Raw genomic sequence first — 13,613 nt, 5'->3', positions numbered from 1 at the left:
TCATTGGTTACCTACCAACTACTGCCTTCAAAGACATTTGGCTTCAAATGTTATGATTTAGCTTGAACATCTGTAGTGTTGCAGGTATTCCAGCAACATTCATACGAATTCTACCGAACCGATTGTGTAATGTACAACAAGATGGTAAGGCAAGTACATCACAAAAGAAATTTGTAGGCTTTACGACGTGTCATATGTAGCCAGGGCACAACGTTTATCTGTGGGCATAAGGTCGTCCCCTCACACTCGTTTCAGGACACTTAATGTCTCCTGAGAGAGAGAGAGAGAGAGAGAGAGAGAGAGAGAGAGAGAGAGAGAGAGAGAGAGAGAGAGAGAGAGAGAGAGAGAGAGAGAGAGAGAGAGAGAGAGAGAGAGAGGTCTAAAACCTTATGGTCAAGGTACAAAGGAGACATTATGTACGAGGCTTTCTAAAGTGGTGCACATTTTGGATGCCATGGTGTCCATCTGCCTCTCTAGTCTCCATACTTTTCTTCTCTACCTCCTCAGTAGCTTTGTTGAAAGGTGACTTTTTTTTTTTTTGCTACTTCTGCTAAAAAATACTGTGACAGTCGTCTTTCTCATATCTGGTGCAAAATAATGTTCCGAGTACAATGACTGAGTTAAGTCATAGAATATATATTATTTCTTGGGTTAAATCATAACAGCTCTGCAATATACGTGTTCCTAGGTTAAATCTTAACAGCTCTGTAATATACGTGTTCCTAGGTTAAATCTTAACAGCTCTGCAATATACGTGTTCCTAGGTTAAATCTTAACAGCTCGGCCATTTACGTGAGTTCTGCGATTTATACGTCAATATTTCCTAGGATAAATCTTTGGAGCTCTGCAATATATGTACGTGATTTCCATCCAGGGCCATAATAGTTATATACCCAGTGACACAGTACGAAAGAACAAAAAAAAGAAAATATTCGTACTCAGTAAGACTGACCTTGATCCGCTTGTCAACGAATTTGCCGCATGCCACTGCCATGCATGAGTTATGTTTATAAACACTTCACATAATACCTTCGTCTACCAATGTACATTAGAGACGTGATAAAAAAAAAATCTTTAGAAAAATATCACTGAGGAAATCTTTCGAGTCTATGAGGGTAAATCAGGAAGAGACATGTCGTCCAGGTAAAATATATTCGGCGACTCCCGCCACTCAAACGCGACTGGGGAGGGAGCAGCTGCCAGCGCTGGCCAGGCGCAGCTATTCCCATCACAGCATCAGAGGAACGTACAACCGCTCCAACCCCACTCTTAACTACGTTCACAGGCAGGTAACTACTTTGACGCTATAGCCACAGCTGCACGCAGGTACAACCCACTTTTGGCAGCACAAACGTCAGAGGTAGGAACTTTACAAGGTAAAAAAAAACATCTATGGTGCGCGTTTCTCCGTGTGATGTTTTTCGATAACCCGTTGGTATATATATATATATATATATATATATATATATATATATATATATATATATATATATATATGCTTATTCATGTAATACCATTGTTAAGCCTCATATGAAACCTGTGTTTAATGATAAGGTTCGCCACAATAAACCCCCCACCCCACAAATATTATATATATATATATATATATATATATATATATATATATATATATATATATATATATATATATATATATATATATATATAAAGGTGAAAATTGCACTTCAGTCGGAGTTCATACAATTATATTTAAGATGTAATTTTTCTCTCCATGTGGCACGACATGTTTCGTGGAGACAATCCACCTCATCAGGTCCCAGTACTTCAGTATGTTATTTAAATCCCAACATCACACTTGGCTCCCGCCGTCCAACACCAGTCTTTCTAGGCCCAGCACTGTCTGTTATGTCTGGTCGTAACCCTTGTAAGGGAGAGTGATTAAGGAGGGTCAAGTGGCAGGGGTTGACCTGGATAGCTGGGTGCGTCTTGAACAAATTTTTTGTTTTCGTATTTTGTCAGTTCTCTCATAATGATTTGATTAATGCTAGGATGAGTTTTTAAAACTGCCTGGGGACAACTAAAAGTTCTTAATATTAGCAATTAAGACAGATTCAATGACGTTGCGTGTGGCATATAATCAGCAGAAGAGTATATAAAATAACGCGAGTTTCAAGATCTATGGGGTGTTCATTTCCATGACACTGTTTAGCGATCGCATTTTTGTGGTCATCCCTGCGTACTGAATGACGGTGGTGGCCATCAATAATACACCTCTGTGTTACAGTTTTACCTGTCTGGCCAATATAGATAGTGTTGGCCTATTCTTCTCCCAACTGAGCTAATCTAAGACATGTTCTAAAAAGCAGTGCTTATAATGTTGCTTTCCAGTACAATAACACCATCCGTAAGACCTTGATAAATAGTGGGCCAAATCATGCAACAATTGGGAGTGTTTACGCCCTCCAATGCAAGGCATGTAAATATATTTATATTGGCCAGAGAGGTAAAATCGTAACGGAGAGTTGGCACCGTCATTCAGTATGTAGAGATGACTACAAAAATGCGATTACTAAACACTTGTCATGAAAATGATCACGCAATTTTAAAGTCCATCCAGCATCAATCAAATCATTGCGAGAGAACTAACAAAACACGAAAACACAAGAAAAAAAGTTCAAGACACCCAGCTACCCAGCTCAACCCCGGGCACTTGACCCTCCTTAAAAATGTTCAAGACACCCAGTTACCCAGCTCAACCCCCCGCTATTTGACCCTCCTTAATTCTCAACCCCCTTACAACATCAATGGCCAGAAGAAGCAGACGTTGCTCCGTCTATAAAGATTGGTGTTGGACCGCGGGGCATCAAGTGTGATGGGATTCAGATAACTTTTAAGTACCGGCACCTGATGAGGCGGAGTGTCTCCACGAAACATGTCGTATCACATGTATTGAAAAATTACATGTTAAACATAATGGTAAGAACTATCAAAGTGTGATTTCATCTTCATAACACCATCATAACCGACTAGTGTACCATGATATTGCTCATCTCCGGCAATAACTCGAAAAGTGGGTAGGGTGTTGAAGACGGTGGAAAATGTGGGGTTAGATAGTGAAGAACAATGGAAACCATATGAAAAATACATCAAGAGAACCTATGAAATCGTTAGCTGCCATTCCCTTATATGCGAAAGGTTACCTCATCTGTAGTTTACTTTATGAATGTCAATATGGTCTCCGACCTACTGCGGTGTGTGTATCAAAAATTTACCAATACATAAAAAATTACGGTTAAACAATTTATGACCCGTCAGATGGAAATGATTATAAATAGCTTCGACTTAAAACTTACCACCCCGACAGCCCACACAAAGTCTATAACAGACCATAAAGCTATCACCAAAATAACAAAGTAAGATAAATGTTGCTCATGCAAAAGACATCAGATAACATGGCAACAGTGTTTATATATGCCGTGTTTACCTGACGACCGGAGCGTCCGTTTGTGTGTTCGACCAAAGAGAGAGAGAGAGAGAGAGAGAGAGAGAGAGAGAGAGAGAGAGAGAGAGAGAGAGAGAGAGAGAGGCTTGGGGGATTTATCTTTGTCCACAAACAACTACTACAAACGTAGAAACAGAAAGCCTCGTACCTAACTTCCTTTCCGCAGCGATATTTCCTTCGCTGCCTTCACTGGGGACACACAGAAGGTTCAGTAACCAGACAAGACTGTGAATACGAACTGTTGTAAGTATAGAAAAATAGATTCTGATTGTCGAAAACGTCACAAAGTGTAGAAATTTAACTTAATCATTGCGATACATTTAGAGATATATAGGAGAAAGAAGTCTTTAGTACTGATCATTTTTTTTTTTTTTTTTTAGTCTTTGCGCCCCGACCGAAATGTTCTTTTGCCCTCACTAGTCCTGTATATATATATATTTTTTTTTTCGCGCCTACTAATTGGTCTAGGACAAAAACAAAAATATTCTGTTCAGCGCGTACAGCTGGCGATCACCCTCAAAACCTAGCGACCCCAACGTTTGAAAAAAAAACTGGTTCTGCTGTTTTTGTTCTACGATTGTCAATATTTACGTTATCCAACAATGTAGTTTTTTTTTTTTTTTTTTTTACTATTCCTATCCACTAACGAGTTGCTTATTGTCGTAAAAAAAGGAAAAATTAATATTCATTACTCTCGCAGTATGAAAATATACTGGCTATGTGTGAATTAGTGAATTATACAAGTCAGTATTCGTTAAAGCCGCCCTCAAAATAAATTATATTATCATTCTGTGCTCATGGAGTTATTTCTTTACTTTTTCTTTTTCTTTTTCTACCACAGGATTGGGTTATCGCAATTTTCAATCCCTTGCTGACGTTGCCTGTTCTGGAGATGGAGCTAGCGAGCGGACACACGGCGGTGCCCCTGGAGGGCGAGGAATTGACCGAGCAGGAGCAGGTCTGGCGAGGCATGACCCACCCTCTTGTTCGCCTCATCCCCGGCCGCTGGCTCTACCCCACTCACTTCACACACTTCGCCGATAGGATGTACAACTTTAAGGTTCGTGTGTGTATTCTGTAACGTATCCACAATCTATCTATACGGTCGAGCTAATTACGTTGAACTTACACCATTAGCTTTACATTATTGGAAAACTTTTTTGAAAAATCTGAAAATCGTGAAAAAAAATTAATCTTTTCCCTCGAATCTTTTTTTTTCTTTTTTCTCCCTCATATTCCCTTCAACATTTTTCTTTTGTTCGGGAATTAAGCTTCTTGACAACTCTGGCATTTATCGGTGTACAGTTCAAGCCTAGCGACACAGTGGTGATGACATGGCCAAAGTGCGGGACAACTTGGATGCAGGAGATAGTGTGGACCATGAGGAACAACCAGGATCTGAGCCACCCCGACGCAGAGAAGGCTATCAACATTCGCGTCCCCTTCATGGAGTAAGTTGGACCCATCTCCTACCCTACACTACCACCAACCTCACTCACTCTCCTCATCACTGCCATCTATGGTATTGTTATTATTATTATCATTATTATTATTATTATTATTATTATTATTATTATTATTATTATTATTATCATTATTATTATTATTATTATTATCATTATTATTTATTTCTATGGTATTATTATTATTTTTTCTTTTTTTGGTGGCGTTCTCAAAAGCTTGCGTTAGGTCAGCAGGGAGGTTCCTCTTCTGTTAAGATAACAGTTTCAGGTCACCTTTTCATTCCCTGACATGGCTTGTATCAGTCCTTATAAGGGATCAATGGTCTTTCTTTTTTACGGGACTACATCCAGACTATCTTTACTTTGAAGCTTTGAGGACCAATACTACATCATTTTAATCTCTGAATCCACCAAAAGCAACACCATACTTGTTCTCGCAGGTCGCATATCCAATCGTTGTGTAACGTCGGCAAATTTGAAAGCTCGTTGTTTGCACCGTCGTGCAAGAGTGGCGGCGAATGTGCAAATCAGGTGTGTTTGTTTTGAAGAAATCATGCGGGCAATACCATGAGAAAGACAAGGAATTGTATGTGATATTTGCGGTCTTAAGGGGCGTGAATGTTAGGCATCACATATGCCATGAGGAAGGATATGATGTGGGTGGAAAGCTACTTAAATGCACGAGAAGAGGGAATTTGGAGGGTGAGTGGTTCTAGGTGGAAGTAGGTTTTGCTTAAAGGGTGTGTGGTGTCACCAGGACCATTTGATCCATTCACAGATGGCGTGGTGAAGGAGGTAAATGCGAGGATCTTAGAGCGAGGGGAAGGTGTAATAATAATATAATAATGATGATAACAATAACAATAATAATAATAATAATAATAATAATAATAATAATCGTCTGTCTCAGGAGTAAGTCTTAAGGTCCGATCCTCCTCTTTGTTTGTTATGTGATAACCAAGATAACCTTATCTACTCGCATATCATCATATCAACACCGGGGAAGTTTTTCTTTGACTAGAATTCCCTGCTGTTCATTCAACTCTTATCAAGGGTTTTTTTTTTTTTTTAGTAATCTATGTACATATCTCATACTTGCATCCTCGGTCTGAAGTATTGCCTTGAATAGTTCAGGGAAATTATCACGACAAGGATCTGCTGCTTCTACGACACCCATTTTCTTGACTTGTTTCTCGAAGTTCTGCGACAGCCATGTTCATTTCTGTTGCCCCAAGTTGCAAGAGATCTGCACACTTAAGTGGGAAGTTTCAGTTACTTCCCAAAGTAGTGAGGGAAGGGTGGGCAATTTGCACTGTGAGCTGGTGGACTTCTCGTCTTCCCCTGAACACTGGAGTGACAATTCTGATAACGACTTACTAGCGAGTGCATCAATGAAAAAAAAAAAAGTTGATCTCCAGGCCCTATCTATCTATCTCTTTCATAACCCGAGGTTACACAGGGTCCTGGGGGCCACATGACTTCTCCGGATTTTACAACTGACGAAAATAATGTAAGGCGGTCTTGTCTTCTTCTGCCCTAAGATTCTTGTAATATCAGTTTATTATCTTCATCTGTGCTTAAGGATTTTCTGGAGTAACGTAGTCATCGTCTTTGCTCTATAATTTCCTGCACTATCACCTTACCATCGTATCTGATCAATAATAATAATAATAATAATAAAGAATACGTTTGCAGCGTATGTGAAATGCCTTCTACTCTATACACCGAGCTAAAGAGGCTTTCTTCCAGACGAACGACATTCGAGGTTGGTTATCATCATGATAAGATCTTACAGACAGTCAAAACCAACATGGCATCTCTCGTACGTAATATTCTGCCTCAGTTTCTGGTTACATCTCGTCCCCCCACCCCTTGCCAGATGCGATATGTTTCTGGCGATCTACCCTGTGCCTAAGCCAGAGATGAAGCCCACCACGATCAAGGAATTTGAGAGGCTGTGCCCCGGCAAGGACCTCGCCGACGGAGTCTTCCTGCAGGTGACGGAGGCGCTGCCGGAGCCTCGCACTATCAAGACACACCTGCCTATCTCCCTCTTCGCCCCGTCCTTGTTGGACACTGCCAAGGTAGACATGAATTCACTTTACTGAGTGTACATGTGTGTGTGTGTGTGTGTGTGTGTGTGTGTGTGTGTGTGCATACTAAGCAGGTGTCACCACGCCCCTACAGGTGGTGTACGTGGCGCGGCAGCCGCAGGACGTGGTCGTCTCCTACCATCACCACTCACGTCTCTTTAAGTCTATGAGTTACGAGGGAACGTTTGACCAGTTCCTCCAGTTCTTCTTGAACGACGACCGTGAGTGGTTCCTATTATCTTCTGTTGTCCCTCCAGTGTTCTTCCTGAACGATAGTTATCCACGCCAAAATACCACTACGAGTAGTTATTCTACGTCAAAATACCACTACGATTAGTTATTCTACGTCAAAATACCACTACGATTAGTTATTCTACGTCAAAATACCACTACGATTAGTTATTCTACGTCAAAATACCACTACGATTAGTTATTCTACGTCAAAATACCACTACGATTAGTTATTCTACGTCAAAATACCACTACGATTAGTTATTCTACGTCAAAATACCACTACGATTAGTTATTCTACGTCAAAATACCACTACGATTAGTTATTCTACGTCAAAATACCACTACGATTAGTTATTCTACGTCAAAATACCACTACGAGTAGTTATTCTACGTCAAAATACCACTACGATTAGTTATTCTACGTCAAAATACCACTACGATTAGTTATTCTACGTCAAAATACCACTACGAGTAGTTATCCACGCCAAAATACCACTACGAGTAGTTATTCTACGTCAAAATACCACTACGAGTAGTTATTCTACGTCAAAATACCACTACGATTAGTTATTCTACGTCAAAATACCACTACGATTAGTTATTCTACGTCAAAATACCACTACGAGTAGTTATTCTACGTCAAAATACCACTACGAGTAGTTATCCACGCCAAAATACCACTACGAGTAGTTATCCACGCCAAAATACCACTACGATTAGTTATTCTACGTCAAAATACCACTACGAGTAGTTATTCTACGTCAAAATACCACTACGAGTAGTTATCCACGCCAAAATACCACTACGATTAGTTATTCTACGTCAAAATACCACTACGAGTAGTTATTCTACGTCAAAATACCACTACGAGTAGTTATCCACGCCAAAATACCACTACGAGTAGTTATTCTACGTCAAAATACCACTACGAGTAGTTATCCACGCCAAAATACCACTACGAGTAGTTATTCTACGTCAAAATACCACTACGAGTAGTTATCCACGCCAAAATACCACTACGAGTAGTTATCCACGCCAAAATACCACTACGATTAGTTATTCTACGTCAAAATACCACTACGAGTAGTTATCCACGCCAAAATACCACTACGAGTAGTTATTCTACGTCAAAATACCACTACGAGTAGTTATTCTACGTCAAAATACCACTACGAGTAGTTATTCTACGTCAAAATACCACTACGATTAGTTATTCTACGCCAAAATACCACTACGAGTAGTTATTCTACGTCAAAATACCACTACGATTAGTTATTCTACGTCAAAATACCACTACGAGTAGTTATTCTACGTCAAAATACCACTACGATTAGTTATTCTACGTCAAAATACCACTACGAGTAGTTATCCACGCCAAAATACCACTACGAGTAGTTATTCTACGTCAAAATACCACTACGAGTAGTTATTCTACGTCAAAATACCACTACGAGTAGTTATTCTACGTCAAAATACCACTACGAGTAGTTATTCTACGTCAAAATACCACTACGAGTAGTTATCCACGCCAAAATACCACTACGAGTAGTTATCCACGCCAAAATACCACTACGATTAGTTATTCTACGTCAAAATACCACTACGAGTAGTTATCCACGCCAAAATACCACTACGAGTAGTTATCCACGCCAAAATACCACTACGATTAGTTATTCTACGTCAAAATACCACTACGAGTAGTTATTCTACGTCAAAATACCACTACGATTAGTTATTCTACGTCAAAATACCACTACGATTAGTTATTCTACGTCAAAATACCACTACGATTAGTTATTCTACGTCAAAATACCACTACGAGTAGTTATTCTACGTCAAAATACCACTACGAGTAGTTATCCACGCCAAAATACCACTACGATTAGTTATTCTACGTCAAAATACCACTACGATTAGTTATTCTACGTCAAAATACCACTACGATTAGTTATTCTACGTCAAAATACCACTACGAGTAGTTATCCACGCCAAAATACCACTACGAGTAGTTATTCTACGTCAAAATACCACTACGATTAGTTATTCTACGTCAAAATACCACTACGATTAGTTATTCTACGTCAAAATACCACTACGATTAGTTATTCTACGTCAAAATACCACTACGAGTAGTTATTCTACGTCAAAATACCACTACGATTAGTTATTCTACGTCAAAATACCACTACGAGTAGTTATCCACGCCAAAATACCACTACGATTAGTTATTCTACGTCAAAATACCACTACGAGTAGTTATCCACGCCAAAATACCACTACGAGTAGTTATCCACGCCAAAATACCACTACGAGTAGTTATCCACGCCAAAATACCACTACGAGTAGTTATCCACGCCAAAATACCACTACGAGTAGTTATCCACGCCAAAATACCACTACGAGTAGTTATCCACGCCAAAATACCACTACGAGTAGTTATCCACGCCAAAATACCACTACGATTAGTTATTCTACGTCAAAATACCACTACGAGTAGTTATTCTACGTCAAAATACCACTACGAGTAGTTATTCTACGTCAAAATACCACTACGAGTAGTTATTCTACGTCAAAATACCACTACGAGTAGTTATCCACGCCAAAATACCACTACGAGTAGTTATCCACGCCAAAATACCACTACGAGTAGTTATTCTACGTCAAAATACCACTACGATTAGTTATTCTACGTCAAAATACCACTACGAGTAGTTATTCTACGTCAAAATACCACTACGATTAGTTATTCTACGTCAAAATACCACTACGAGTAGTTATTCTACGTCAAAATACCACTACGAGTAGTTATTCTACGTCAAAATACCACTACGAGTAGTTATTCTACGTCAAAATACCACTACGATTAGTTATTCTACGTCAAAATACCACTACGAGTAGTTATCCACGCCAAAATACCACTACGAGTAGTTATTCTACGTCAAAATACCACTACGAGTAGTTATTCTACGTCAAAATACCACTACGAGTAGTTATTCTACGTCAAAATACCACTACGAGTAGTTATTCTACGTCAAAATACCACTACGATTAGTTATTCTACGTCAAAATACCACTACGAGTAGTTATTCTACGTCAAAATACCACTACGAGTAGTTATTCTACGTCAAAATACCACTACGAGTAGTTATTCTACGTCAAAATACCACTACGAGTAGTTATCCACGCCAAAATACCACTACGAGTAGTTATTCTACGTCAAAATACCACTACGATTAGTTATTCTACGTCAAAATACCACTACGAGTAGTTATTCTACGTCAAAATACCACTACGATTAGTTATTCTACGTCAAAATACCACTACGAGTAGTTATCCACGCCAAAATACCACTACGAGTAGTTATCCACGCCAAAATACCACTACGAGTAGTTATCCACGCCAAAATACCACTACGAGTAGTTATTCTACGTCAAAATACCACTACGAGTAGTTATTCTACGTCAAAATACCACTACGAGTAGTTATTCTACGTCAAAATACCACTACGAGTAGTTATTCTACGTCAAAATACCACTACGAGTAGTTATCCACGCCAAAATACCACTACGAGTAGTTATCCACGCCAAAATACCACTACGAGTAGTTATTCTACGTCAAAATACCACTACGATTAGTTATTCTACGTCAAAATACCACTACGATTAGTTATTCTACGTCAAAATACCACTACGAGTAGTTATCCACGCCAAAATACCACTACGAGTAGTTATTCTACGTCAAAATACCACTACGAGTAGTTATCCACGCCAAAATACCACTACGAGTAGTTATCCACGCCAAAATACCACTACGAGTAGTTATCCACGCCAAAATACCACTACGAGTAGTTATCCACGCCAAAATACCACTACGAGTAGTTATCCACGCCAAAATACCACTACGAGTAGTTATCCACGCCAAAATACCACTACGAGTAGTTATCCACGCCAAAATACCACTACGAGTAGTTATCCACGCCAAAATACCACTACGAGTAGTTATCCACGCCAAAATACCACTACGAGTAGTTATCCACGCCAAAATACCACTACGATTAGTTATTCTACGTCAAAATACCACTACGAGTAGTTATCCACGCCAAAATACCACTACGATTAGTTATTCTACGTCAAAATACCACTACGATTAGTTATTCTACGTCAAAATACCACTACGAGTAGTTATCCACGCCAAAATACCACTACGAGTAGTTATCCACGCCAAAATACCACTACGAGTAGTTATTCTACGTCAAAATACCACTACGATTAGTTATTCTACGTCAAAATACCACTACGATTAGTTATTCTACGTCAAAATACCACTACGATTAGTTATTCTACGTCAAAATACCACTACGATTAGTTATTCTACGTCAAAATACCACTACGAGTAGTTATCCACGCCAAAATACCACTACGAGTAGTTATTCTACGTCAAAATACCACTACGATTAGTTATTCTACGTCAAAATACCACTACGATTAGTTATTCTACGTCAAAATACCACTACGAGTAGTTATCCACGCCAAAATACCACTACGAGTAGTTATCCACGCCAAAATACCATTACGAGTAGTTATTCTACGTCAAAATACCACTACGAGTAGTTATTCTACGCCAATATACCACTACGAGTAGTCATTCTACGTCAATATACCACTACTAGTAGTTATTCTACGTCAAAATACCACTACGAGTAGTTATCCACGCCAAAATACCACTACGATTAGTTATTCTACGTCAAAATACCACTACGAGTAGTTATCCACGCCAAAATACCACTACGAGTAGTTATCCACGCCAAAATACCACTACGAGTAGTTATCCACGCCAAAATACCACTACGAGTAGTTATTCTAGATCTCCGTGTCTCACAGCCTCCCCACAGAGAAGGACTGCTGGTCGCAGATCTTGGGCGAATCCTTCCTCCACTTCTGCCGCAGTGGAATCCAAAGCTCAGAAGCCTTCAGCCATATCAGGCTCTCCCGCTACCACTTCTTCAACCACTGTTTTACAAGGAGGGTGTTCCATCCACCGAGGCCTGGACCTGCAGAACACAGGTGGAAGTGGCTTCCCACAGTTTGAGTGTAGCGACCAGTCACACGAGGACAAACCATTACGGTACATCCTCCTTCTCTCAAACAGCAAAGCTGATGGCGGTCTCTTCTCTTTCCCTTCCCCTCATAACCATTCCTCCCCGTACGAATCAGGTCTGCTGGCACCTCAGGAGGAGGGTTGATCTCCGTTCATAATTCGTTACGTTGCCCTTGCAACCCAGATGGCTTACATTACGACCGTCTGTCCCTACAGTAGTGGCCAGCCACACCAGGTGACAGGGCGTAACACCTACAGTAGTGGCCAGCCACACCAGGTGACAGGGCGTAACACCTACAGTAGTGGCCAGCCACACCAGGTGACAGGGCGTAACACCCACTGTAGTGGCCAGCCACACCAGGTGACAGGGCGTAACACCCACTGTAGTGGCCAGCCACACCAGGTGACAGGGCGTAACACCTACTGTAGTGGCCAGCCACACCAGGTGACAGGGCGTAACACCTACAGTAGTGGCCAGCCACACCCAGGTGACAGGGTGTAACACCTACTGTAGTGGCCAGCCACACCCAGGTGACAGGGTGTAACACCTACTGTAGTGGCCAGCCACACCCAGGTGACAGGGTGTAACACCTACTGTAGTGGCCAGCCACACCCAGGTGACAGGGTGTAACACCTACTGTAGTGGCCAGCCACACCAGGTGACAGGGCGTAACACCCACTGTAGTGGCCAGCCACACCCAGGTGACAGGGTGTAACACCTACTGTAGTGGCCAGCCACACCAGGTGACAGGGCGTAACACCTACTGTAGTGGCCAGCCACACCCAGGTGACAGGGCGTAACACCTACAGTAGTGGCCAGCCACACCCAGGTGACAGGGTGTAACACCTACTGTAGTGGCCAGCCACACCAGGTGACAGGGCGTAACACCCACTGTAGTGGCCAGCCACACCCAGGTGACAGGGTGTAACACCTACTGTAGTGGCCAGCCACACCAGGTGACAGGGCGTAACACCCACTGTAGTGGCCAGCCACACCAGGTGACAGGGCGTAACACCTACTGTAGTGGCCAGCCACACCCAGGTGACAGGGTGTAACACCTACTGTAGTGGCCAGCCACACCCAGGTGACAGGGTGTAACACCTACTGTAGTGGCCAGCCACACCCAGGTGACAGGGTGTAACACCTACTGTAGTGGCCAGCCACACCCAGGTGACAGGGTGTAACACCTACTGTAGTGGCCAGCCACACCCAGGTGACAGGGTGTAACACCTACTGTAGTGGCCAGCCACACCCAGGTGACA

General features: G+C 41.2%; 2 protein-coding genes across 2 annotated transcripts in view; one reads left to right on the top strand and one right to left on the bottom strand.

Annotated features, from left to right (window-relative positions):
* The window catches only part of LOC139766187 (CD109 antigen-like), a 128,777-nt gene that overhangs the window by 32,817 nt on the left and 82,347 nt on the right, over nucleotides 1-13,613 (bottom strand). The gene's annotated exons all lie outside the window — the stretch shown is intronic.
* Nucleotides 1,095-12,495, top strand: LOC139766427 (uncharacterized). The gene is made up of 6 exons (XM_071695115.1): nucleotides 1,095-1,289; nucleotides 4,305-4,523; nucleotides 4,769-4,914; nucleotides 6,806-7,010; nucleotides 7,114-7,294; nucleotides 12,134-12,495. The coding sequence occupies exons 1-6, from the start codon at nucleotides 1,110-1,112 to the stop codon at nucleotides 12,493-12,495; spliced, it is 1,293 nt and encodes a 430-aa protein (XP_071551216.1). The 5' UTR covers nucleotides 1,095-1,109.

Source organism: Panulirus ornatus, chromosome 57, assembly GCF_036320965.1.
Source record: "Panulirus ornatus isolate Po-2019 chromosome 57, ASM3632096v1, whole genome shotgun sequence".
Taxonomy (NCBI): Eukaryota; Metazoa; Arthropoda; class Malacostraca; order Decapoda; family Palinuridae; genus Panulirus; species Panulirus ornatus.
The sequence above is the reverse complement of the archived record's forward strand: the minus strand, read 5'-3'. Positions and strand labels throughout refer to the sequence as shown.